General features: G+C 38.0%; 1 protein-coding gene and 1 long non-coding RNA gene across 8 annotated transcripts in view; one reads left to right on the forward strand and one right to left on the reverse strand.

The window, feature by feature from the left end:
• The window catches only part of HUNK (hormonally up-regulated Neu-associated kinase), a 140,382-nt gene extending 119,478 nt beyond the window's left edge, over positions 1-20,904 (reverse strand). Inside the window, exon 1 of the mRNA XM_074214121.1 lies at positions 20,635-20,904. Within this exon, the coding sequence (XP_074070222.1) occupies positions 20,635-20,904 (270 nt within the window). The remainder of the gene's footprint in view (positions 1-20,634) is intronic.
• Positions 1-27,084, forward strand: part of LOC141506914 (uncharacterized) — a 32,698-nt gene that overhangs the window by 2,719 nt on the left and 2,895 nt on the right. For 3 of the 7 annotated variants that reach the window (XR_012474010.1, XR_012474008.1, XR_012474011.1), the window contains exons 2-4: positions 22,785-22,900; positions 24,274-24,443; positions 25,782-25,955. This is a non-coding gene — a long non-coding RNA (uncharacterized LOC141506914). The other 4 variants (XR_012474012.1, XR_012474009.1, XR_012474007.1 and 1 more) reach the window with 4 other exon arrangements.

Genomic DNA, 27,084 nt, shown 5'->3' on the forward strand with positions numbered 1-27,084 from the left:
AATAAAATCTTAAAGATGTGGAACAATTCATAAATTTCACTCCCAAAATTAAAAAAATCCTTTTTTACAAGTGAATTTTATGAAATTTTAAAAAACAATTCCAATTGTACATAAACTGTTCACAAAAATTAGAAAAAGATATTATTAAAAGCCTTTTATGACACTAATATTGGTTTGATACCTAAATTAGGGAAATGGAAATCAAGAGAAAGAAAACTATAGACCAACATCCTAAATGGATATCAATTCAAACATTTAAATAAAATGTTAGCAAGGATGCCATAACAACATATCAAAGACATCTACAACACATCAAAAACATTATGATGTAGGGTTAAGCAATGATGTTCATTGTTGCTAATATTATTTAACGAAGTGCTTGAAATGCTAGCTCTAACAATAAGACAAAAAAAGAAATTGAGAAAATAAGCATAGATAAAGAGGAAACAAAACTATTTCCTTTTTTTTTTTAGTGATATGATGGTCTTCATAGAAAACTCTCTTACTTGTATAAATAAGCCAAGAAAGAATGGCAGCTCGGTCAGAACTTAATAAAAGCTTAGTTGATTATAATTATGACTACAACTGTTGTCTATGATTATATGAAAATTACACTTTTAGCAGGTTAACAAACAAATTTCCTGAGACATGTGTGCTACTAGAAGAAATTGATCTTACATAAAGAAATCTCTTCATAATCTATCTACATGGAGTTATCAAGCATGACTATCTAGTTATCTCCACCTGGACCAAATCACAGGTTCCATTTTGTGAAGCAGGGTGGTGAATTCTGTCCATTAAATTGTATATCAGATTTGCCCATGATCAATCAACCCCAAATGTTCCAAAGAGTACTTTTAAAAAGTAAATAAACAATCCACATATGGAAGGCTTGCAGCCTTTTAATTACAGAGAAACCACAAGTTGGAATCTACCATAAATCTGAAATATAATTGCATGTGGAAGTACAGAAAATATATACTTTATGCTTATATCAGTAAATGTTGCACTAAAATTTCAGTTTTGATAAAATTGGGTCCTCTAAAAAACTTAATTTTAGCAGCTGCTGATAGTACAAATAATCCTTTAGTAATGAATTCTTTTTTTCATAGCTTTCCTTTATAAATTGTACTTTCCATATAAAATATATTATGTAGCTTTTTTTGAAGGTAGAGTTCAAAGAAACTGGTGTTAATGAATGCACAAAATTGGTGTGTCAAATATAAGAAGCTTTGAGGGTCCTAAATTACAAGTAAATATGTATAATTGATATAATTGGGTATTCCTTTGCAGAAGTTTTTTAAAACTGTGATCTTTGTTCTAATTAAAGATCAAAAGTATTGCATCTGAAGGTGGCAAATTCAGGTCTAATTTGACTTATGACATGTTAAGATAAATATGAAATGTTTGATTTTTTTTAAAATCTAGCACAAACAGTGAATTAATATAACTAATCCTGGTGATTTTACCAGATTTTTAATGCAAGGGGTCATTTTGCCTTTGACATTTTAGTTGATTTCCTATATGAAATATTATTCAATTTAACACAATTTTAAAGGATATCTATTAAATACCAGAGCTTCAAGAAACATTTTAAATTTAAAAAGATTATGAGGGAAGAAATAATCATACTAGAAATGATATCGAGAAAATTGCACAATAATATAGCTGAGATTATCTTGATTTATATTGTTTAGGCCATTCCATCTGACTAGAATGCACTAGCCTCTCCTCCTCTCTATGTCAGAGTTTCTTCCCTCTCTTCCTTTAAGTTGCATCCAGGACACCTCCTCAAAGCCTTTTTTTCCCCATCCTCACCAAACTGCTACCTTGGATTTAACTATTCAGAATACATTTATATTTACACTTTCTATATTTTCTTGCTGTCTTTTCCATTATAGTATTCTTCCATTCTATATACTTAAGTAGTTCCTAGCACAGTACCTAGCATAATAGGTGCTTAATAGCTGACTGAATTTTGAAATCCACAGAGATCACAAAGAGCCTGAAAGGACCTTATAGTCTAACACCCTCATTTTACAGATGATAGCCCAGAATGGTTAACATATTTCTTCAAGATCACACAGCTAAAAGGTAATAAAATCAGGTTTCAAATCCAGATCTTCCTACTCTAAATCCTGTGCTCTTTCCACCAAATCAATTGAGAATAGTGCAAAAACCCATTCTTTTGAAAACGTGCTTACTAGTCATGAAAGCTTTTATCTATCTAAATAGGATTTTAGAGCCAGAAGGGGGCTGGAGAGATACTCTAGTTCAACTCCTATATATGCCCCTATATATGGTCATTTTAAACAGTATAGTAGCATGAAATTTGTATAGGAGGAAATAGACTTTTCAAAATTCTTACTTTAAAATTCTACTTTAAAATACATTGTTTGGGGCAGCTAGGTGGCGCAGTGGATGGAGCACCAGCCCTGGAGTCAGGAGGACCTGAGTTCAAATCCGGCCTCAGACACTTGATAATTACCTAGCTGTGTGGCCTTGGGCAAGTCACTTAACCCCATTACCTTGCAATAACCTAAAAATAAATGTGACTAAAATACATTGTTAGGGGGCAGCTAGGTGGTGCAGTGGACAGAGCACCAGCCTGAAGTCAGAAGGACCTAAGTTCAAATGTGACCTCAGAAACTTAATAATTGCCTAGAGGTATGACCTTGGACAAGTCACTTCACCCCACAGCCTTAAATAAAATTTTTTAAAAGTTTACAAACTGCTTTCCATATTATATAAACAATATTTCATTTTCATTGAAATTCAATCAGAGCTAAGATTTCATTAATATAGAGAGGAAATTAGTGAGGAAATTCACTTAATGATGCAAATTTTTTCATTCTTAGTATTGTACTCTCAGTGTCTAGCCAAGTGATTGATTATCTGCTCTGTAGATTATAAGAAAGCTACCTGGGACACATCAACATAATGTTTCTTAATTTACAAAATATTTTCTTCAAAGCAACTTTTGTGAGCTCGATAGTGCAAGTATTATTGCTCTTGTTTTGCAGCTAAAAATTGAAGTTGTTATTTGGAGACAGTCACATAGCTAGGAAATACCAGTCATACTGGAATTTTGATTCTTTGTCTCTATTACACCATGCTGTAATCATAATTGTGAAAAACTTTGACATATGTTTCTATGTTTTATATCTATATGCATAAAATTAAATTCTGCCAACAATGTATTCCACATTTCTCCTCTCTCCCCCTCCCCCACAAAAAAAAGACATGATAGTATTACTAATAATTCATGGAGCCAGGGGGGTCTACTCATAACCAGCTTCAAATCTGGAAATCATTATTCTAAGTCTAATTTTTGGACAGAAACAGTTTTTTATCACACATTCTCCTAGGTACCTGTTCAGCAGTTTCAGCTGTTGTAATTAAAAATATTTTTCACAATGTTTGGGAAAAGTCATCCTAAAGAAGAGTACATTAAGAACATGGTATGATCCCAGAGTACAAATCAAGTTTCATTACCACAAAGAAGGCTTAAAATAGCAACATTTCTCACAATAGCCTTTTTATGTAGAATAAGATGTCATCGTGGGGGACAGACAGTATAAATTTAGAGAATGTTTTGGAAAGAAGCTTTATTTTTAAGTGAAATTTAAATGTTCAATTGAGAACTGAATCATAACTAGTTTCTCTAATTAATTTTTTAAAATTATGGCACAAATAGCACATTTCAAAAAGTAGATTTCTTTCATAATATAATCAGTAATTCCAAATTAGAGTTCAAGTTTTATAAATGACCACACAATAACTTTTGTCCATTTGGTTGAGTTACACCAGAAATTAGTGTTGTTTTGATGTCCAAACCAAATCATATAAAACTTTTCCCACACCTTTTTACAACTCTTTGCAAATGCAAATGTCATCAGCTCTCTTTTTTACAGACAAAGAAACTGAGACTCAGAGAGATTAAGTGAGAAGTGAGAAATTTTCCCATAGTCTTGACCATAGGTTACTTCCTCATCCATACTCCAGGGAACAGCCTTCCTTGGAAGGAATGTCTTGATAAAGTTAACCATTTCATTCAGAAATTACTCTGTAGAACTCATAAACACTTAGATGAAATAGAGTGCTGGAGATGAGAAGAGTTATGTTTGAATCCTGCCTCAGATACTATTTGTAGGACCCTAGGCAAGTTACTGAACCTCTCTGAGCTTCAGTTTCCTCTAAAATGAGGTTGGATTAGAATGCAAGATCTGGGCTCCTGGACCCTTCCAATTTTGAATCTATGATTCTTAAATCCTTTGAAGCTATTGTGTTGAATGTGATTGATTTTACTATTAAAAACTAATGTATTAAATGTAAAAAATAAAGTTCAAATTTGTCAACAAATATCCATGAAGTGCAAGAGATATTGATTCCAGAAATGTTGATCATACATATATAATTTAACAAAGGTTGAAAATTAGAAAGATGCTAATTGACTAATATTATCAGTTCTTTTTTTAGTATTATGTTTACTCATAATATTTCAGTACCTTTGACTGATCAATTTGGATACTCTCTTCCTTCCCTAATATATATATAATGTGTGTGTATGTATGTATTATGAGGAAGATCACAGTCCCTGTTCATTTTTTTAAATTTTTGATTTTTTTAGTTTTTGCAAGGCAATGGGGTTAAGTGACTTGCCCAAGGCCACATAGCTAGATAATTATTAAGTGTCTGAGGCTGGATTTGAACTCCAGGGCCACCTAACCGCCCCTTCATTTGTTTTTTAAATGAATGTCTATGAACAACAAATGGGCAGTTAGATAGTGCAATGGATAGAGTGTCAAGTCTGAAGTCAGGAAAACTCCTCTTCCTGAGTTTAAATATGATCCCAGACACTTACAAACTGTGTGATCTTGGACAATTCACTTAACTTTGCATGCCTCAGTTTCCTCATATGTAAAATGAGTTCAAGAAATGGCAAATGAGTTGGAAGAAATGGTATTTTTTCCAAGAAAACCCCAAGAGGAACAGAATAATAGATTGAAAAATGATTAAACAAATAGGTTAAGCAAACAATTCAACCTTTTAGGCAACCTTCCAGGTAATGAATCTGTTTATTAAGCACATATGTATACAAGGTTTTATGTAGGCAATGGAGATATATAAAATAAGACAGCCCTTACTATCAAGGAACGAACATTCTTCTGTGAGGAATACAACTTGCATACAGATAAATAAATCTGAGCTTTATAAACTGTAAGTACAAAATTAGTAGTGGAGGAGAAAGTATCACCAGAGTTAAACCATGAAAAGAGGAAGAGATTCCAACAACAGTGGCAAAGAGCAAAGACTTTTTACATAGAGTAAAGGTGGAAGATGGAATGACAAGTATGAGGAAGTGCAAGTAGAATACAAGTCAGAATAAATGAAATCACCTGGGAAATACATGAGTTTTAAAGTATTAAACAATGAAATTTGTATTTTATTCTGGAAATAACAGGGAAACACTGAAGTTTCTTAAGTATAGAAATCACCTGTGCTTTAGAAATATCAGTCTGGCAACTGTATAGAGATTGGAGAGGAGAGAAAATGGCAGCTGCCAGCTTGTTCCTCACACCAGAGACACAATCTGTCATTGGAATCCATATGTAATCAATTATTATTTTTTTCTTTGTCATTTAATATTTTTTCCAATTACATATACACAAAAATTTTTAACATTGTTTTTTTAAAATTTTGAGTTCTAAAGTTGTCTCTCTTCACTCTTCCCTCCTTGAGAAGGCAAGCAATTTGATATAGATGACACATGTGCAGTTGTGCAAAACATTTCCATATTAGCTATGCTGTAAAAGAAAATAGACCAAAGAACCACCACAAGAATAATTTTTAAAAAAGTAAAAACAGTATGCTTTAATCCACATTCATACACCATCAGTTCTTTCTCTGGAAGTAGTTAGCATTTTTCATCATAAGTCCTTCAGAATTGTCTTTGATCATGGTTTTGCTGAGAGTATCTAAGTCATTCACAGTTGATCATTGTACAGTATTTCTATTACTATGTTCAGTGTTCTGGTTCTGCTCATTTCACATTGCAGCAGTTCATAGAAGTGCTCCCAGGTTTTTCTGAAAGCATCCTGTTCATCATTTTTTTACAGAACAATAATTTAATGAGTATTAAGTGCTTACCTGTGCTAAGTGCAAGGTGCTAAGGAAACAGGAATAAAGAATAAAGCAATCCCTCCCCTTCTTGTTTGTTAGATTGGTCAGACAAGATACTGGGCTGACAGACTAAGCTGATCCAGGGCTGATTAGTTTCAAGACATAATGAAGCCTCAGAATAGTATTTCATCAGAGGCTTTTTCAGGAGACTAACATATAGAAAAGAAGGAAAGAAAGTTAATGCCATAACAGCATGCATTTGTTAATTCTGCTACAAATTCATGAGATTAGCCTGCTGCCTCTCAGCCTGCCAAGGGCTTTGTTCTTAATCATCTGTAAAACAGAATAATTCCCTTCCTCAGAAAAGATGCCACATGTTCTACTTCTCTGTATCTCTCCACAGTACTTAGTCTGGAGTCTAGTGATCTGTACACAGTGAATGCCCAATCATGTACAACTCTGTAAAAACACATTCTAAATATAGGTCTCTCCAAAAGGGCAGGGAGAAACTAGCTTGAAAGGGGTTCAGTAGCAAGAAGATCTTAAAGGAAGCAGGAAAAGAGCCTGGCAAATTACTCAAAAGTTGGTACATAAAGAGGATAAAGGCAAGCAAGGTAATATCACAGAAAGAATCAAAAGTTTCAAGCAAGAGAAGAGAAAAAACAAGAAGTATGGAAAGCTTTGACAGTGATTTGGCTTCAGATATTGATGTACTTATTATGGAGACTATATTCAAAGCGCCAAAAACCAGACCTTCCTATCGCTATGGGAAACAGAAAAAAAAATGCACTGTTTGCAAATAACAAACTTCTCCCATCTGTTGCATTGTTGATACACTTTCCAAAGAGCCAAAAGCCTTTTAAAATTCCAATAATGATATGAAATATTTTTCAAAATACTGGGTTAGTCATTTGTCACATTCTGATACCTGGAAGTATATCAGGTAACTAAATGGAAACATGGGTATCATGTGGAGAGATGAAAACAGTGTATAAAGGAAGAAAAAGCCACCTATATTCTTGAGCCTAGGAGGCTCATCTCATGACCAAGAAAGCTCAGATTATTGTGATCACACACAGGTGTTTGTCTTTATTTATTCTCAACCAGGCAATAGATTTTCTTTCTGAATCAGTGATGGCCACTACTAGGCTGCCAGTTAGGTCATGTGTCCTGAGTTCACAGAAGTAACTAGGTATTTTGATATTTGATGTGGGAAGAATGGAGTAGGTAGGAAGAAGGGATATATTCCTTGGGATCAAAGAAAAGAAGCACCCTGAGAACAAATTGCTATCTGCCACAGGGGCAGCACATGCAAAGAAAGAGAGCACCAAAGATAATATCAATATCTTCTAAATTCCCAACATTAGGTTTAAAACCAGGGGGATCCATCCTGGTTACTCTGTTCTCAACTTTTATTTATAATCCACATGTGTGTCTCCCCCAAAGGCTGTCTTGGTCTTTCTTCTAAGCATTATCTCACTTGGTTATCTCAGTTCCCAAGGGTTCAATTATCATTTCTACACAAATGATTTCTAGATCTCTATCTCCATATTCTCCCAATCTCCCTAATCTCTCAACTCACTCATTTCCCATGACCTACTCCTCTTCTCCCCTAAACTACCCAAATAGTCATGCTCTAGATCTTGCCAGTATCACCCACAATTCATCATTCCCAAATTTATGAACTCCAAAATGACCTTATCTGATCACAATCTGTTGTCATTCCACCTTTTCTTCTGCCTTGCAACAAACCTTGTTTAATCACTCCTTTGGCACTGTATTTTCCCAGGTTATCACCATGCACTTACTCTTTATTCTCTTTCCTCATCTTCTCCTTTCCCCATCTTGATGAACTGTTCTTTTCTCTTGAGTCTCTCATTCTCTTTTATCATTGATCTCCACTCCTACTCAAATGCAGCCAAATGAAGCTTGAGAACATTACAAAACTGTTCTGACTGGATCTATTGTAATATCAATTGTTCCCTTGCTCCAATAAGGCAGTCCTTTTAATCTTCCCTACTTGACTCAATATCCCACTTGCCACATTGACTCTCCAAACCTTTTCATCCTTCTCCAAACCTCCCATAGCTTCCCTTTTCTAACCCTCTGAGCTAAGAATTGTGACTTATATTTTACTAAAAAAAAAAGTTAAGACCATTTGCTCTCTTTTTCTCCCCTCTTCCTCACCTTAGATCACCCAGATGCCTTCCATCATATCTCCTTCACCTCTGTCTAAGATGAAGAGGTAGGTCTTTTTCTCTACATATACAAGTGATCCCATTTCATCCTAACTTCTCTGGCAGATTGCTTCCTCAATCATTCCCACTTTCACTTATCTTCAGTCTCTCCCTATCTACTGGCTGCTTCCTCACTGCCTACAAACATACCCATGTCTCTCCATCACAGAAACAAAACAAATTAAAAGAAAACCTCACACTGCCATCTGCCTATCGAATATCTCAAACTGGATATACTATAGAAATATTAAGTTCAATATCCAACTGAATTCACTTTTTTAAAGTTTTTTTTACAAGGCAGTGGGAATCAAGTGACTTGCCCAAGGTCACACAGCTAGGTAATTATTATGTGTCTGAGATCACATTTGAACTCGGGTCCTCCTGACTCCAGGGCCGATGCTCTATCCACTATGCCACCTAGCTGCCTTTTAATCCATTATCTTTTACCCCAAACCCTTTCCTCTTCCTGACATCGATCACTAATACCGTGAGGTTACCACCATCCCTCCAGTAAACTCAGGTTTACAACCTAAGTGTAATATTTGATTCCTTATTCATACTCACTTCCTCCCATATCCAATCTCTTGCCAAACTTGTCAATTTTACCTTTGTAATTTCTCATATTCTCTTCCTCTCTGACATTTCCAACACTGGTAAAGATGCTCATTGCACTATACCTGGACTGCTTTAATAGACTGTTGGTTGGTTTCCCTGCCATAAGTCTCTCCCCACTAATAATCCAACGTCTATTAAACTACCAAAGTGATCTTTCTAAAGCAAAAGCTAAACATGACATCCTTTCTACTTCATAAATTGTAGTAGTTCCCTATCACCTATAGGATCAACAATAAAATCCTGTTTAGCATTCAAAGCTCTTAATCACAAACAAAAACACAGACACACACACACACACACACACACACACACACACACACACACACACACACACTCACCCATACCCACATCCACATCCCTTATCTGTACTTAGTTTCTTAAGAACAAGGGCTATCTTATGTCTTTGCCTCTCTCTCTCTCTTAGTATAGTGCCTGGACTGGGCTTAATAAATGTTTACTGAGTAAATGTACAAATATTAGGAGATGATGACAGGGAGCTGTGAAATGGTGAGAAGTCCTTAATTCAATGGTGAATGTCCTCAATTCAAGTTTGATGTGAAGTTCTTAGCTGAGAAGATGGAGAGAGTTAATGGGAGAGAAATCAATAAACACTGATTAAGCATCTACTATGTGACTAAAGGTTTAGAAAAGATGCAATAGAGAGTTGGACAGAGATTCAATTAAGGAGGAATAAAAACATTGCATTGCGGTAACCAGGGTACAATTGGTTAGATAACATAAATTTGTAGTGGATCCTGCCAGCATGGTATAATTACAAACTAATCAATTATGTAGATACTATCACTCCAGTTTGTCGTTTTTGGTTGTTGTTTTTAAATATTCAGGTCTCGTTTTTCTCCTTAATTTTCTCATGGTTATTTAACATTCTGTGAACCTCCTGATGGAATAAAACTAAAATCAACTTGATTTAGAATTTGGCAATGATTAAAGCCAAAGGTTTGATAAGAGGTCAAAAACTTTGACTAAAAGAAAATTTGGGGGTTGTTTTTGAATTTCAGTTAGTCATATTGTCCTCTTTCTCAATTTGAGGAGGAGGGAGGAAGAAATGTGAGAGACTTGAGAAACTAAAAGGAAATATGAAAACACTTCTGAGGGGAATGAGATAGAGAATTAATTAGGGAATGATTAAATGACTGCCTTGACAAAGTGAGGGCCCAGTTGGAGTTGGATAACATAAATTAATAATATATCCAGTTAGCATCATTGTGTAAGACTACTCCCAGCTCTATTTAGCAACCCTAAAATAGGAGGAGTCTTTTGATGGGAGTAAACCAGAGCTAAGATTTGATAAAAATCAGTGACTATAAGATTAAGGGGGTCAGAAATTTAAGAAAAAAAAATCGGGGTAGAGTTGAAATGGCTAACTATATGGTCAAGATTGGAGAAAGAAAATGAAGTCACAGTGGAGATAATGATCTGAAAAGGCAAAGAAGGCTAGAGGGGTTGAAAGTCTGAATTAGAGGGAAGAATAAGCTTACACAAAGAGACAGGGAGAGGAGGAGGAGAGGAAGTAATGATAAGATGAGGAATGCTAGTTTCTTTTAAAAAATTTTTTTTGTATTTACATTGTCTGTTTCCCCTTATATTCCCTCCCCTTGCTCAGCTAAAAATCTCTTTAATAAGAAAGGATTTAAAAAAAAATCACAAATCACTAAAACCTACTAATAAAAGTCAGGGTTTCTAATTAAGAAAGTACAATACTTGTGGATAATAGAGAGATCCAAGGAATGATCATTTCTATATGTGGCTAGAGTGGAGTGAAGGTGAGGAGAGGCTAAGGATTTGGGACATAGAGATTTTGAAAGAGCATCAAAGTGAATACTAAAGTTCTTTAAATAAGAGCAGGAACTGGAGAAGAGGACAGTAAAAAGAGAAAGAAAATTACATGGGAGCAGCCACTATGGTGAGTACTGGATTGAAAACCTTAGTTAACATCAAAGAAGGTGAAGTCACTGAGTGATGATGCTAAGGGGAGTCTTGAAGTATTGAGATACCCCCCCCCCCAGGACCAGTTTAGGGGAGAGAAAGGGTAGGCTGGGTAAGAAAAGATATAGCCAGCACTAAAGAGAACTACCAGGGAGGCAATCAAACCTCAGGGAAGGATAGTACACGGAAGAAAAATGAGATAAAGCCCAGAATGATGAGGACTTTTTTTCAGTATGAAATTCCAGAGGGCACTATAGAATAGATAGGGTTGGAGTAGCACATTCATGGTATAAGACTACATAAGGTAAGCTTTCTTTTTTTTTCAATCATGTGAACAACATTTTATTGAGGACCTAAGGAGATTATTTCTATAGTTTCCTGGTTTCTGGTTTTTTTTTTTACTTCTTTAATCATCCATCCTAATTTTTATTTTGTTAAATTACAAAGCTTTTGCACAAAAAAAAACCCACATTGCAACCAAGTTTAGAAGGAATGCAGAAAGTTGAGAAATTTTTTGGCAAGTATCTCTGATAAAGGTCTCATTTTTCAAATATATATAAAGAATCAAGTCAAATCTAATCATCCATTCTTCAACTATGAAACAAATATTCCTAAAGTGAAGATCTGATCTTGTTATTCCCTGCTCAAACAACTTCAGTAGCTGTATTGACTTTTTGATAAAATACAAATTTTTCAGCTTGGAATGTAAAGCTCTATACAGTTTGACTCCAATGTATCTTTCCAGGCTTATTGCAGATACATCACTCTCCTTTTATGCTCTCTGTGTTCTGGCTTACCTGTTCTACTAGATGTTATCTTAAGTTATCATTCCCTTGTACAGACTTGTCTTTCTGCACAAAGAAATGCATCACCTTCTCACCTCACCTTTTAAAATCCCTAGCTTCCCTCAAGACTCAATTCATGTGTCGATTCCTATGGGAAGGCTTTTATAATACTCTTTTACATATTCTGTCACTCTAGAAGTCAACTACCTGAGTGCAGGCACCATTTTTCTTTTGTTTTTATTTCACCAGCATTTATCCCAGTTCCATATATTTAGTAAATGAATGTTTGTGGGGTTCCATAATTCCAAACAAGCTGCATAGCAAAATGAGACTGCTTCAATTCAGGAGCTTTCAAAAAGCCCTGTGACAGCCCCAAACTATGACTTCCAACTCAAAGAGTTTTCAGGTTGAAAATTGCTGTGACAAACTAAAATCAGATTTAAATAACTGGGCAAACATCAACTGCTCATGAATAGGCTGAGCTAACATAATAAAAATGACAATTCTACCTAAATTAAACTACTTATTTAGTGCCCTACCAATCAAAATTCCAAAAAATTACTTTAATGAGTTAGAAAAAATTGTAAGTAAATTCATATGGTGAAATAAAAAGTCAAGAATTTCAGATGGCTAGGTGGCGCAGTGCATAGAGCTCTGGCCCTGGAGTCAGGAGTACCTGAGTTCAAATCTGGCTTCAGACACTTAATAAAATTACCTAGCTGTACAAGCCACTTAACCCCCATTGCCTTGCAAAAACTAAACAAAAAACAAAAAACAAAAAACCAGGAGGGATGGGAGTTCAGGGAAACCTGGAGGGATTTGCATGAACTGATGCTGAGTGAGATGAGCAGAACCAGAAGAACACTGTACACCCTAACTGCAACATGGGAGTAATGATCAACCTTGATGGACTTATTCATTTCATCAGTGCAACAATCAGGCACAATTTAGGGGTATCTGTGACAGAGAATACCATCTGTATCCAGAGAAAGAATTGTGGTGTTTGAGCAAAGATCAAAGACTATTACCGTCAATTTAAAAAAAAAACAATGTAATCTTATGTAATTTTACTATCTCTTATACTTTATTTTTCTTAAGGATATGATTTCTCTCTCATCACATTCAACTTAGATCAATGTATACATACCATGGAAACAATGTAAAGACTAGCAGACTGACTTCTTTGGGGAGTGGGGGGGAGGGAAGCAAGATTAGGAGAGAAATTGCAAAATTCAAAATAAACAGATAAATAAAAATTTAAAAAAATTAAACAAAGAAAATTGCTGTGACAGCTGATCAGTTAGGTTACTCTGGAATAGTCTCGCAAGGTGCAAAACTCCATACTCAGTTAAGTCTGCATAGAGGCTTAGCCCTAGTTCCTGTCATTCAATACCTGCAGAGAAGATTTAAGGTTATACTCCTCTATGTAGGCACAGCTCTGTTCTGTTGTCTCAGAGAGCTCTTTTAAGTCAATGAGAGCTGTGTCAATGAAAACTGCAAAAGACAGCCCTGTGTGCTATTTGAATCATTCACAACCACTTCAAAAGGTGAAGCAGGGCAGGAAGTTTAAAGGAAAAAATTTGCCAACCAGGACAGCATGTAATCTTGGAAAGTATATGCATTGACAGATTACACATTGCATACTGGGCAGGTGCTTTTTTCAAAATACTTTTGCAGACATTTGAGAAGTTCCTGCTGAGGACTAATAGGACTTTCCAGTTCTCCAAAGATTACTTGTTTCTCATAGCAATCATACCCCTGGATTTCTAGCATTTTCAAATATAGAATTTAGCACCTGTTTGTTCCAGAAATACTTTCTAAAAACAGATCTTTCAAAAGGCCACTTCTAAAATTAGTCATTTTCCTTCATTACAAAGCATAGTAAATTGTATTTTTAGTCAGTACTTCACACCAGGTATTTGGCACTATCCTGTCAAATCTGATTACCAGCAATTTACTAAGCTAGGCAACCCTTTATTTAGTTCAACAATAGCTGTAAAGAAATTAAAAACAGATTTATTTTTAAACAAAGATCAGTTTTTTAGCAACTTCTTTATCAAAATCTCAGGGGATATAGAGCTAGAAGGGACTTTTGAGATGATCTAGTCCAATCCTCTTATTTTTATTTTTCAATCCTGTCTGGCTCTTCAATGTAACCCCATTTTGGGATTTTCTTTGCAAAGGTACTGAAGTTGTTTGCCATTTCCTTCTCCAGTTCATTTTATAGAGGAAGAAACTGAGGCAAACAAGGGGAAGTGACTTACCCAGGGTCACATTGCTATTAGGTATTTGAGGCTAGATTTGAAGAGAAGTCTTCTGGACTCAAGGTCCAGCACACTACCCACTGTACCATCTAGCTGCCCCAAAGCCTCTTATTACTGATGGAAAAAAACTAAAGCCAGGATAATGGAAAGTAATTGTCCCAAAATCATCCAGCCAGCAGAATAAGGATGGTTTCATTCTTTTTATTTGTATTCTCAGCTCCTTGCACAGTTCTTGATGCTTAATAGATTCTTGTGGATTGGTCAGAATGCAGAGTCCAGATTCAAACTCAAGTTTTCTACCTTCAATTCTAGTGCTTGTCCAATAAACCACCCTACACCCTAAATATAGCATAGCCAATATTCTATAATATCCTAATCATAAGTAGAGGTAAAGGTGATTTTAAATTATGATCCTTTTGCAGTTTTGTTTCTAAAGTATTAGCAGACCATAGGCAAAGAAAAATGGGATGGTAGACTGAACATCAATCACACTTGAGAGTTCAAAGACTTAGGTGTGAGTGGAGGCACTGACATTCATTGGTGGTAAGGTATTATTAGGCAAATAATTTCATCTCTCTGGCCCTCAGTTTCCTCATCTGCAAACTAAAAAAAGTTGAATTATATCATTAGTATCACTCTAGATTCCTGATATTGACTTAGAAAACATATCTATGTCCTATTATATTTTTATTTATTTTGCTAAATAGTTCCAAATTACATTTTAATATGGTTCCATCCACATTAGGGAAGGTTACTAATCATTTGCTTGATATCTCTAGATTAAATATGATCCCTTATAGCTCTAACTTATATGACACTGAATACTGTTCAGGAAAATATTAAACCTTATCTCTCTGATAAGTTGGTGAACACATGTCAATGAATATTAATTAAGTACCAGGCACTGTAATGGGTGCTAGGGATACAAAAATAGGCAAAAAACTGTTCTTGGGGCAGCTGGGTGATGCAGTCCTGGAGTAAGGAGGATCTGAGTTCAAACACTTCAATTACCTGGCTGTGTGACCTTGGGCAAGTCACTTAACCCCATTGCCTTTCAAAAAACAAACAAACAAACAAACAAAAAAGACTCACAAAAACCTGCTCTCAAGGAGCTTGGGGTCTAAGAAGAAAACATTTTATTACCAACAAGCTATAAACATGATAAATTGGAAACAATCAATAGAGGAAAAGGCATTAACTATTACTGAGAGGTATAGGGAAAGTTTCCTATAGAAGGTAGAATTTCAGTTGACAGACAAAGGTGAGGTGAGAGAGCATCTCAAGTATGGGGCATGGTCAGTTAAAAGTCCCAGAGTCGGGGTGGCTAGGTGGCACAGTGGATAGAGCATCAGCCCTGGAGTCAGGAGTACTTCAGTTCAAATCCAGCCTCAGACACTTAATAATTACCTAGTTGTGTGGCTTTGGGCGGGCCACTTAACCTCATTTGCCTTGCCAAAAAAAAAAAAAAAACAAAACCCCAGAGTCCAGAGATGGGAGTTTCTTGTTCAAGAAACAGCAAGAAGATTGGTGCATTGGATCTTAGAGGAAGTGGGGAGGGGAGAAGAAGTTTAAGGTATAAGATGATTGTTAGGTTTTGAATCTCAAGTAGCATAATATATTCTTTAATCCATGGGGAAAAACAGATTTTCAGAATATCTCATTCTGAATAAGGAATAAGGAAGCTTTTTCTGAATAAGTTTCTTCTTTGATGTGTCTTACTTGAATGAATGAAGCATTTATTAAGCTCTTACTATGTACAAAGCTCCATATTAAGCACTATGTAAGAGAAAACAATTCCTGCTTTCAAGTAAATTTACATTTTAACTGGTTTGACAACACTGATGGAAAAGTGCATTGTTCCTTAGGGCATAGCACCAAAGCAAATATTAATGTTTCTTCAATGTCATTTTTTATTAAATCATATCAGTTTCTGATGTTGAATCGATTGGTGGTGCCAAAGACTCTGGTAGCAAATAGTTAATTACTCAAGTAACAAATAACTTAAAATCTTTATGTGCATATGGCCATATAGTTATCCCTTCTACCTGGCAGGAGTTAGGGATCTGGAATTCCAGAGATATGGAAAATCTGAGAAGTCTGAATTATTATGTATTAAAAGATAAAATGATAAAATATGTTGATATTATATAATGATATACATATACCTTGTGCATTTCTGAGTTTCTAAACTTTTTCTCTGTCATCTACTGGCCTTTGTCTGTTGTCTGTGTCTTCCACAAAACATCCCTGAATTTCCATTTAATTTCTTATACCTACCTGAGATAATGGACAACATAGTGATGTGGAAGGGATAACTGTATGTATTGTTAAGTTCAGTTTTACTTGCCTAGAATTTTATCAGTGTTAGTCTAAAAACATTGCCCATAGGCTAAAAGCAATTCATGTAAAAGCTTCATGAGTCACTGAATAACCATAAGTCTGATCAACAGACTTTATTCATCTTAAAGATAATGGAGAATAAATTTAGTTAGATTTCTCAAAAAGCCTTTCTTCCTTTTCCCAACACTTTTGAAGAAAAAAAATCAAATTGAACTCAACTTCAGGAAATAGCTTGTCTATAAATAATTTCATCTATTAAAATTGAAAATAATAATTAGGGGGTGGCTAGGTGGTGTAGTGGATAAAGCACCGGCCTTGGAGTCAGGAGTATGTGGGTTCAAATCTGGTCTCAGACACTTAATAATTACCTAGCTGTGTGGCCTTGGGCAAGCCACTTAACCCCATTTGCCTTGCAAAATCCTAAAAACAAAACAAAACAAAACAAAACTAATAAAAAAGGAACCACTTTTGTTATCATGACTCAAACAAGACCCACTAGATTTCTACTCCCCACATTAGAAAATATCCACAAACAATAAACTTTCTGACATAACAAAGGTTAAACCACTTAAAAAACAAATACTTAAGGCATTTGAGTGGTAGTTTCCCCAAAAATCTTAAACTGTAAACCAATAAAGCCTAAAACTGGACACCCTGAACACTTAGCAAGTTACAAAATGCTTTTTTTAAAGATGAGAAAACTGTGGGTGAAGACGTTAATTCCCTTGACCAAGGTCACACCACTAGGAAAGCTCAGAAATGAACTTCAGATCTAAGTCTTCTTTCTCCAAATCTACCATATTCATGCTTCAGTATCACTAAATTTTCTGTAAACACCATGGTAAGGGTTTTGACTTAAAATCTTCCTAATTAAAAAACCCACTTAATATTATTTCATAAACTATTCCAGAGGTAGACATAAAATAATACAAAATACTGAGTTCCCCATATTCTCTTTCACAATTCCTTTACTACTGTGTAGTTTATGACGGCTAGATGGTGAAGTGGATAGTGAACCTGGTGATTGAAACATTAGAGTTCAAATCTAGACTCAAACACTAGTTATTTGATCCTGGGTAAGTCACTTAACCTCTGTCTACCTCAGTTTCCTCATAAGTGCCTGACATGTAGTAGATGCTTAATAAATACATGCTTCCTTCCTTCTTGCTCCTTCCTGGATATCAATTCTCTCAGGGTGCTCCAGTTAGATTTCATTACCCTTTAGAGGGCAAAAATGTGAAAAGAGGGATTTCTCCTACATTATTGACAATCTCAAGTTATGCCCTATACTCCATAAAGCATTTGAATTGTAAAAGATCAAAGAGAAATGGTAATATTGAACACAAATAAAAGAATTTCTAATTTTATCATTTCAAGTGCTTAGGCAGAGAAGATAGATAGGGGTGGTGGCTTTCATTGTGCTCTTCAAATTAATATGTAGAGCAAGTCCAGTTTATTACCCCTCTACATGAACTCTCAAGTCCTCTACTCATTTTTTTTCCCAAGTTCCTTTCCTTTCCTTTTTTTTCTCCTAACTTAGGTACTCTAATAGAAAAAGTTAACATCTTTTAACTCTCAAGGAACCACATAACATGTGATTTTAGTCCCTAGCTAGGGAGTATAATGGATAAAGTACAGGACCTGGAGTGAGGAAGACTTGGCTACAACTTTGATCTCATACATTTATTTACTAGCTGTGTGACTTTAGGCAAGCTACTTACTTAACCCTGTTTGCCTCAATTCCTCATTTGTAAAATGAGCTGGAGAAGGAAATGGCAAACTACTCTGGTATCTTTTTCAAGAAAATCCCAAAGAGTTCACAAAGACACAATTACCTCAGTTTGCTCCTAGATAATCTTGAGAGGTGTGAGCAGAAAGAGAATCTCATTAAGATCCTCAAGAAGATTTTTCCTGGAAACATTTGTGAAAGATTAATCTTTTTGATCCTGGGGAAATCTGCAAAGTCTACATGGATTAGACAAGTCCTCAAAGGTGCTAGATTTAGAAAACAATACCTATGAATAACACCAGATGTTTCTTTGTAATCAACAAGTGAGAGTATTAAATCTCAGATTTAGAATGCTGGTTTCTAGAGAAAATCAAATGATTTTTCATTTTTAACAGCCTCTCCTAGTCTGATTCCTAAGATTTTAAAACTATTGCTTTTCATTTAACAAAAAAGATTAATTAGGATGGAAGGAAAGATGAAGAGGATGCAATGATAGTTATACACTGCTTTTAGCATACAATTTGTTCTATGGATTCTCATATCAAATTTCAAGAACATATATTTAGGGGGCATGGTCCATGTTTTTTCTATGATCTTATATAGCTGTGCAAAAGCCAAAAGACTGTAATGTATATGCAACAAGTATTTAATGGTTTTCATAATGAGATCTCGCTAAACAAGTAAAAATAAAACACAAGAAAAACTAGGGTGGGTGGCAGGGAAGGTATGTATTTGCAGTGCTTTCTATTATCAACAGAAAAATCTCATTACTTTTCTATTTAGAGAGCAAATGCACAGTTCTAGATTGAAAATAGGTGTTTGTAAAGAAATGATGACATCCTTGGGCAGAGCAACAAAATTATTCCCACTTATAATTAAGGAACAGAATACTTTAACACATTTATAAATTCAAAACTAAGTAGATTGTAATTTATAAAGTAAAAAAGGTCTCTGTAGACAAACTAGCACACTTTTGGAAGGACTAGAATGAGATTTGAGTCCTCCCCCCCCATTTTTTGTTAGAATAGTCATTCCAGATACTCATCATCCAACATTTCCTTGTGACAATGATCCCAAAATCACTATTAAAATAATTACTTACTCCAACCCAAGAATGCTCAAAGAAAATAGACAACCCTCACAAGAATCCAGCAAGACAACAGGGATTCCTTTATTAACTTAGATGGAGAGGACAAAAGATCAAAGAAAATGGAATTTGACAAGTAGGAAGGAAATAAAAATGGATGAGTCTTTGAGGTCTTTTAAAAATTATCATTACTGTTAATGATAATGAGAGTAGCTCAACTTTCTATAGGATAGAGCTTCAGGAAGTAGCCCAGAAACCCTGATGTAAGCCTCGGAAGTTGATCTTCAGGTTGCTGGTGACCTGATCTGATCACTAAAAGCATTTCTATATGTAGGCTATTGGGTATCAGGAAGTAATGAAGAGGGTCTTCTGAAATTCTTTTCTTTTCAATGAAAACGATTCCTGCTTACTCAAAGGAGAGTCAACCAGATCTCCTAGCTTGGAATTCTCTTCTAAGTGAGGCATTACCCCCGCCCCCATGTCAAGCAGACGCGACCTGGACTGGAAGAATTGAAGTGGTTCTGAAGTAAGATTCTTCTGTTAACCCCTTAGACAAGATGGAGTAAGGAAGGAGAGTTCCTTCCACATGTTGAATGTATGGGTAAAATGCGTGTTTGTGTGTGTGTGTGTGTGTGTGTGTGAACAAGTTAAAGCAATCTTACTGCTTCTTAAAAATGCCAGTGGAACTTGCAAGGACAAGGCTGAGGGAAATGGGGAACGGGGGGGGGGGGGGAAGAAGGGATAAAGTCCCACCATCTTGGTACTTTATCTCCACTACTTTCAGAGTCAGTCTTCAGACTCTCTAGGAACACTGTCTAGCAGGGAGAGGAAATAGTTCCTTCCTGTCCGGGAGCTTTCCCCCAATTCCAGCCCCATCCTCACTTCCCCCCCCCCCCAGCTCCGAGTACCTGAGAAGAGGGGTCAGATTCTGCAAGTCTTAATGGGAAAATGTTTCCAGCAGAGGACCCTCCCCAGAAGTCCAGACCTGCCTCCTCAGTCTTCCCAGCAAAGGAGTGGGGGAAGAGGGGGAAGGGACAAGATGGAAAAGAGAATTTCTCATTCCTTTGGTGGGAAGATCCACCAACCCCAAAACTCAGCGCCGTCTGCCAAGGAGTTGAGTTAGGGTTAGGGTGAGAGAGCTGAGGCTGACGAGGAGTCTCCCCCAGACTGTCCTCTAGTAAAATATTAAATGCCACCCGGCCTATTCACCCCCTTTTTTTGTTCAGAGTCCCAAATCAGTAGCTGGGACAGGATTGTGTGGAGCTTAGAGGCGAAGCTTGTGACCCAGAGTGATCCCCCGGGTTAAGCCGCGGCACCGGGACATGCAGCTTTGTGATACGGAGCACAAGGGAGCCTGCCCCCCGCCCCAGCCACCCCACCTCTGCCGGGGTGAGTGGCCCTAACTTTGGGCTCCAGCCCCGCTAGCCCTCCCCGCCTCTGGGCAGTGCCAGGCGGCCGGGGGGCAGGGTCCCGGCCCTCCCAGCCTCGGGGGTCCGGACCTCCTCACCTTCTCTCCGGTCAGCACATGCAGCCCCTCTCGTACTTTGGCGAAGGAGCCTTCCCCCAGCTTCCTGCTGCCGATGAGGTAGTTGCCGACCCGCTTGTGGTGCTGGAAGTCGCGGAGCTGCTCCCTGGACACGGCGCTCACCCAGGCCGGGAGGAAACTTCCCGCCGGGGCCAGAGGGGGCTTGGCGTCCTCCCCGCCGCCGCCGCCGCCCGGCCCGGAGCCCGGCGCGGGCGGCTCGCTCAGGAGCCCGTCCCCAGCCGCGGCCGGCATCCTGCGCCTCGTCTCCTTCCAGCCGCCGCCGCCGCCGCCCGCCCAGGCTTTCCCCGCCTCCCCCTCCTCCTCCTCCTCTTCCTCCTCCTCCTCCTCCTCCTCCTCCTCCTCCTCCTTCTCCTCCCCTGCCCGGGTGGGACCCAGCAGCCTCTGACACTTTCCTATTGGCCTCGGCTCCCACCCCAAGCCCTGGCCGCAGAGCTGTCCAGTCCCAGGCGCGCTCCTCCACCGGGGAAGCCGCCTGCTCTGCACGTATGCAGCCTCCCCTCCTCAAAGCCCCCTCCTCTCTGACTGCACCCCCCAGTAAAAGAGACAATAGGGGCGCAAAGAAAAGATGAACTGGCCCCACCCCAAATCCCAGTGCCTTCCAGTACTGGGAGAGTCTGGTGGCCAAGGTGGAAGAGGCTCAAACCCCAACTACACCTCCCTTAGCCCGCTCCCCGAGGAAGTTCCTCTTGGGAAGGTCAGATGGTTTTTCTGGTTTTGTTTGACTGGAATAGGATTCCCCCTCCGGGCTCCCCTCCAGGCTGGGTCACGACAATAAGCCACTGGCCCCAGCCAGCCAGGAATTGCATCTCATTCAGAAGAAAACAGGGAAACTAGCTCCAGCCGGGGCGGCTTTCAGACAGCAGAGTAAAGCCAGAGTTGCCGCTGTCTTTTCTGTTCAGGATTTCCCTCTGGGCTCGGTCCTCTGGGCTCTGGTTCTGTCTGGCTACCTTTTCCCCCCTCCCTCCGTCTCTGCCTGGCTGGGGATGGGCGAGCTTGACTTGACTGAGGCTCTCTCAGGAGAGGAAAAAAAGGGGAAGGGGGTGGAAAAGGTCCATTCCGTTTGAATTTGCAGTAATTTAATCCGATGCCGGTCGGCGGGAACAAATGTGATCTAAACTCAGCAGCCTGAGCATTTTCAAATGTGGCCAGCCCCTCCTTCCACTTCGTGCCTTACATTCAAACCCAAACACGCAGGACAGAAAAGCCCGGAGAGGAAGAGGTGGGGGGGCGTCTCTATAATTAGACCTCACATTCTTATCTCCAGAGCCGCGAGACGCGGCGTGATTGCTTCTTACAAAGGATTTGATTTTTCTGTTTAAATCCTTTGATCGTGATATTGGCTTTATGTTTGCTTTATTTTTATTTAACGCTTTCTTCCCCTTCCTACCTATGAAGACTTCGCTTGCTTCTCACACCCTTTTAAGGGGGGGAGCCTCAGCAGACGTGCGATGGAGACTGGATTTGGCTGACCTCGTGAGGTTTCTTAGGTCTGGAAAGAAGAGTGGAAAAACAAACCTAGGTTTCTGTTTACTTAAAACTCAAAATGTAAACAAACATATAATGGAGGTATGAATCTATTCTCCTCCTTAGGACAAAGTGAAGCTTCAGTTCAAGAAACACCTAGGTTTGGGGTCAAAAGGATTGAATGGGATTCCTGGTTTTGCTGCAGCTGTGTGTGACCTTGGACAAGTCACTTAACCTCTCGCGCTTCAGTCAACACAGTGCCAAATAATTATTGTCAATTCTTGCAAGAACATATCTGACTTGAAAGGTAACACGAGATAGCCATAATTTTAAATCTGCCCATATCAATTGCTGATTAAAATTGATTAGATATTATTAATGTGGCACTAATTAAGCATACCATTGGCAAAGTAATAACCTATATCAGCCTCAGTTTCTTGTTTGTGAAATAGAACAATATATTTCTTGACTACCTCATGGGTTGGTTTCCATGAATTGTGAAAGTACTTCATGTAAATGTAAGATGTAAAAAAAAAGTATGTAAATATAAGGTACCACTATTTTTGTTATATTACCTTAATTTCTCCAGGAACAGTGGGATAGTTTTATTCTTCTCTTTTGATGGACTGACTTTCTCTATTCTACAGTGAAAACCATTGTGGTTTACTTTGAGAATGAATTCACATTTTGAAGCTGGCCCTATTTTGCAAGATACTGAGATTCCTTTACAAAGAGCCCTGGTGCTGTAATCACAGGGAATAAGGTCAGTCCTGATGAACCTGACCCTTTAAAATAGGGTTTTTCTAGACCTGACTCATTGACTCTACACTCCAAAAGAATTCTCAAAGTTCAGTAATGACTAGTGTTATGGAAGTAAAAAAGATGAGTTTGGATAAACTTCACTCAGGAGATAATGGAGAATGGAGGGGGCTGGCTGAATATGATCCATGGGGTCACAAAGAGTTATACACATCTGAAGAGCAAGTATTTAGTATTTTCCCAAAAGGGGATTATCAGTGATCCTTCTAGAAAGTTATTAAATGTACATGTAACCCTGTTCTGGTCAGGATGTCTGACTCTGGCCAATGTGGGTAGCATGGAGATGCCCTTGTGGGGTCTTTAGAACATGTCTAGATGGCCAATCATGGAGCCCTCTGCAATCCCTATAACTTAAATCCAGATAACTGCTTTTACTACAATTAGATGGTCTTTTACCCAAAAAATCTGTGATACAAACATACTCCAATACTGGGGAGACATGATCCTTCTTCCCCACCACCACCACCACCTCAGTCTCTGGGGAGGAGAAGGGAATATGGCATTCATTGATAATTTAGCTTAGTTCCTATAGAGCCCCAGATCCACCAAAATAGTCCTTGTGCTCAAGTCCCAGACACCCTGGCTTTTTAGGGCTTGGGCTAGTTAACTGTACCATCCCCCTTGCAATCTTGGCTCCTTGGAGCCAGAGTTTAAACTCCCTGTCCTTGATAGGATCTCCTCTGAAAACCGGAGACAATACAGAACAGAAACAAACACCACCAGACTCATTTATTGGAGATGGTGGTAAAAGAGAAGGAACAAGGGAAAAAGAAAGCCCTTCTACTCTCACAGGTTTGGTGTCCAAGGCATGCAGCAAGTAAAGTTGTTGTAAAGAGCACAATCAAAAGAAGGAGGAAAGGAATAATTAGTCCCATTCTCATCAGATGAATACAAAGGTTACCTCCTACCATCTATGTGGTTGGAAATGCAGAAATATGCTCCAACGGGTTACAAAGTAGTAGATGTCATTTATGGGACAGCTATATAGATCATTGTTTTATTGATGCTCAAATCCCAGTGATCCTATTTGGGGTTTTCTTGGCAGATACTGGAGTGGTTTATCATTTCAACTCATTTTACAGATGAGGAAACTGAAGCAGACAGGGTGAAGTGACTTGCCCAGGATTACACAGCTAGTAAGCGTCTGAGGCTAGATTTGAACCCAGGAAGATGAATCTTCTTGATTTCAAGTCTGGTGCACTATTCTCTGTGCTATCTAGTTGCTCTTTACATTTTCTCTACTTCAAAATAAATGCTCTCTCTCTCTCTCTCTCTCTCTCTCTCTCTCTCTCTCTCTCTCTCTCTCTCTCTCTCTAGCTAAAACCAGAAACTGTAACTCATGATTCCCAGGAGATCAAAATTCTGAAGAAAGTTGTGGAACTGCCAAATATTTAATTCATATTCATCTCAAATCTGCACTGTCCAAGCAGCAATTCTAGGTCTATATAATCTTGCCATCCAACTATGCTTGGCTCATCTTCCTGGAAGTAAGTAGTAAGTAGCCAGTTTCTCTACTGAGAAGTCTGTCATTTCAAAAGAGATCCTGCTTCCAGTCAGCACCTAGGAACTCCTGACTTCTTGAACCCAGAAGAACTCATAAAGGCTAGAAATATTGTTTTAAGGATTCCTTTTCAATCACTTGTGCTTAGGAAAAGAAACCCAAAACAGAAGAGGTAGCAAGGGAATTGAGATCCAGTTTCAGGCTCCCCTGAACAAATACATGTACTCAATGCAGTTGTGAGGATGCCTACCATGCATAGAGCTAGGGAGAGGACTCAAATTTTCTCCTCCAGGAGGATGTAGACTGAGAGCCATGGGAGACTTAAGCCAGATACTATCAAAAGAGAGGAAGAGAATGAAAAAATTATTCTTTTAAAGCATATAAACTGTGTTTGCTCATATGACAATCATCTTGAACACAACCCCCAGGAGCAGGAACCATGGGAACCAACAAGTAACCTCCAGTCACATATGTACTTTATTAAGGGGCCAGAGCACATGTAAACCACCAGAAGGAGCCAAGGCATAGGCCCACCCGCCATGCTCTGAGCAATATCCCTCCCCATCCAGATCACTGGAAACTTTTAAGAAATATCATTACAATAAATATAATATTGCAAAGAAACCCTCCTATAAAACACATTTCTGAAAAATTATTAACAGAAAAGGAAGTATAAATAATTCCTCAACTTCATTCACATTTAATAGTTAGGTTCCCAGAGAGTGACTGCTATCTTGGATACTGGGGTAGTTATTCTGTGGATACCTACTTAAAATATATCTTACAAGCTTCATTAATAATCAACCAGTATACCAAATTAACTCACAGCAAAAGCATAGGAAGAATAGCTACAAAAAATTTCTCCTCATAAATCTAGAGTTAACATTTTTCCATTTAGTATTCATGGAAAGCACATACCTAGGAAATCTGAGACAAAAGCAGGTTAAATGATTTGTCTAGTGTCTCACAACTAGAAAGTGTCTGAAGCTGAATTTGAAATCTGTTCTCCTGACTCCATGCCCATCATTCTACCTACTGTGCCATCTAGCTGCCTTAGGACCTAGAAGTTCTTTCTTTATATAGTCCCTCCACAGGAATGTTGTTTAACTTTAGGTTCTTCTCCACTGTTCAGCTTTATGTTCTTCTTCTCCCCATAGCTGGCATCCTTTTTGGCTGCCAGGCACTGTTCCTTGAAGTTGCTGCCTCCTTGTAGGAAAGAGTTATCCCCAACAACCAGTACCTAAAGGATAGTCAAATCAGCCTAGATGACATGCTGAGAAGACAGGAACCACATCAACAACCACCTCTCCTCATGTCCCAACAGAACTAGCCCAAGACTCTGAACCCCAATGCCTCAGGAACAGTAGTACCCCCAAGATCTCTGCTCCCACTTCCATCCTAGACCTTGATGTCATTTGAATGGAGAAATCACTGTGAAGAAGGAACTCATCTTTCTCACCATCACCAACACTAAATTCTTACCAACTACCACCCATAGGTAGGTAAGCCCAAGGGCCCTAAAAAATGCAGAACCCTACCTCACAACCCAGAGTCACCCTTAAATCAACTTGGAAAGCAACTCCCATGGAGAATCAATCTGGCAACTGCTTCAAGTAGATGCTGAAGACCCAGAAAAGATAGTTTTTGCCACCAAAGTCGTTGGCATTGTCAAATGGTTCAATATCAAGAACTGAAATGATTCTATTTGTGGAAATGACATTAAAGATACTGCTGCTGCCCCCCCAAGGAAAATACAAAGGTTACCTCCTACCATCCATGTGGTTGGAAATGCAGAGATATGCTCCAAAGGGTTACAAAGTAGTAGATGTCATTTATGTCATGTCATTTATAGTTCGTCATTTTATTGGTGCTCATATGTATTCTGTATGTGTTTCCCCTCTTATTAGAAAATGAGTTCCTTGATAATAGGGACTGTCTTTTTTATTTCTATCAACAATATTATGCAGAAAGTTCATATAATAATTGTTGTTCTTTTAAACTGATTTTTTTTTTTTACCTTTCCATAATGGTGCAGTGGATAGAGCACTGGCCTTGGAGTCAGGAGGATGGAAGTTCTAATCCGGTCTCAGATACCGTGCTTAATAGCTGTGTGGCCTTGAGCAAGTCACTTAACCCTCATTGCCTCACATCTCCACTCACCCTGATTTATATCTGGCCACTGGACCCAGATGACTCTGGAGGAGAAAGTGAAGCTAGTGACTTAGCACAGAACCCCCTCACTAAATCCAATTCATATGCTTGTCATAGCATCACTTCCCCTTATGACATGGTCTATAGAATGAAGGACAAACATTATCATCATTTATGTCTAGAACAGAGGTTATTTTCTCAGAATAGTGTTTTGTTTTGCTTGTTTTAATATAAACAAATAACTGTCAAGGTTCTAGGTTCTCTTTTTTAAATGTTATTTTATTTTTCAGGATAGTGTTTTTAAATGTAAAAAATTAAATACACAGTATTACAAAGGAAACAAAATATATTTAAATACAGTTATCAAAGTTTTTTTTCTTTCTTTTTTAAAGACAAGTTCAGAGACTCCATATTAAGAACCGCAGATTGTATGTCTCTTCTCCCTTACCTTGTGCCTCAAGCTCTTCAGAACCAGT

Source organism: Macrotis lagotis, chromosome 1 (genome assembly GCF_037893015.1).
Source record: "Macrotis lagotis isolate mMagLag1 chromosome 1, bilby.v1.9.chrom.fasta, whole genome shotgun sequence".
Lineage (NCBI taxonomy): Eukaryota > Metazoa > Chordata > Mammalia > Peramelemorphia > Peramelidae > Macrotis > Macrotis lagotis.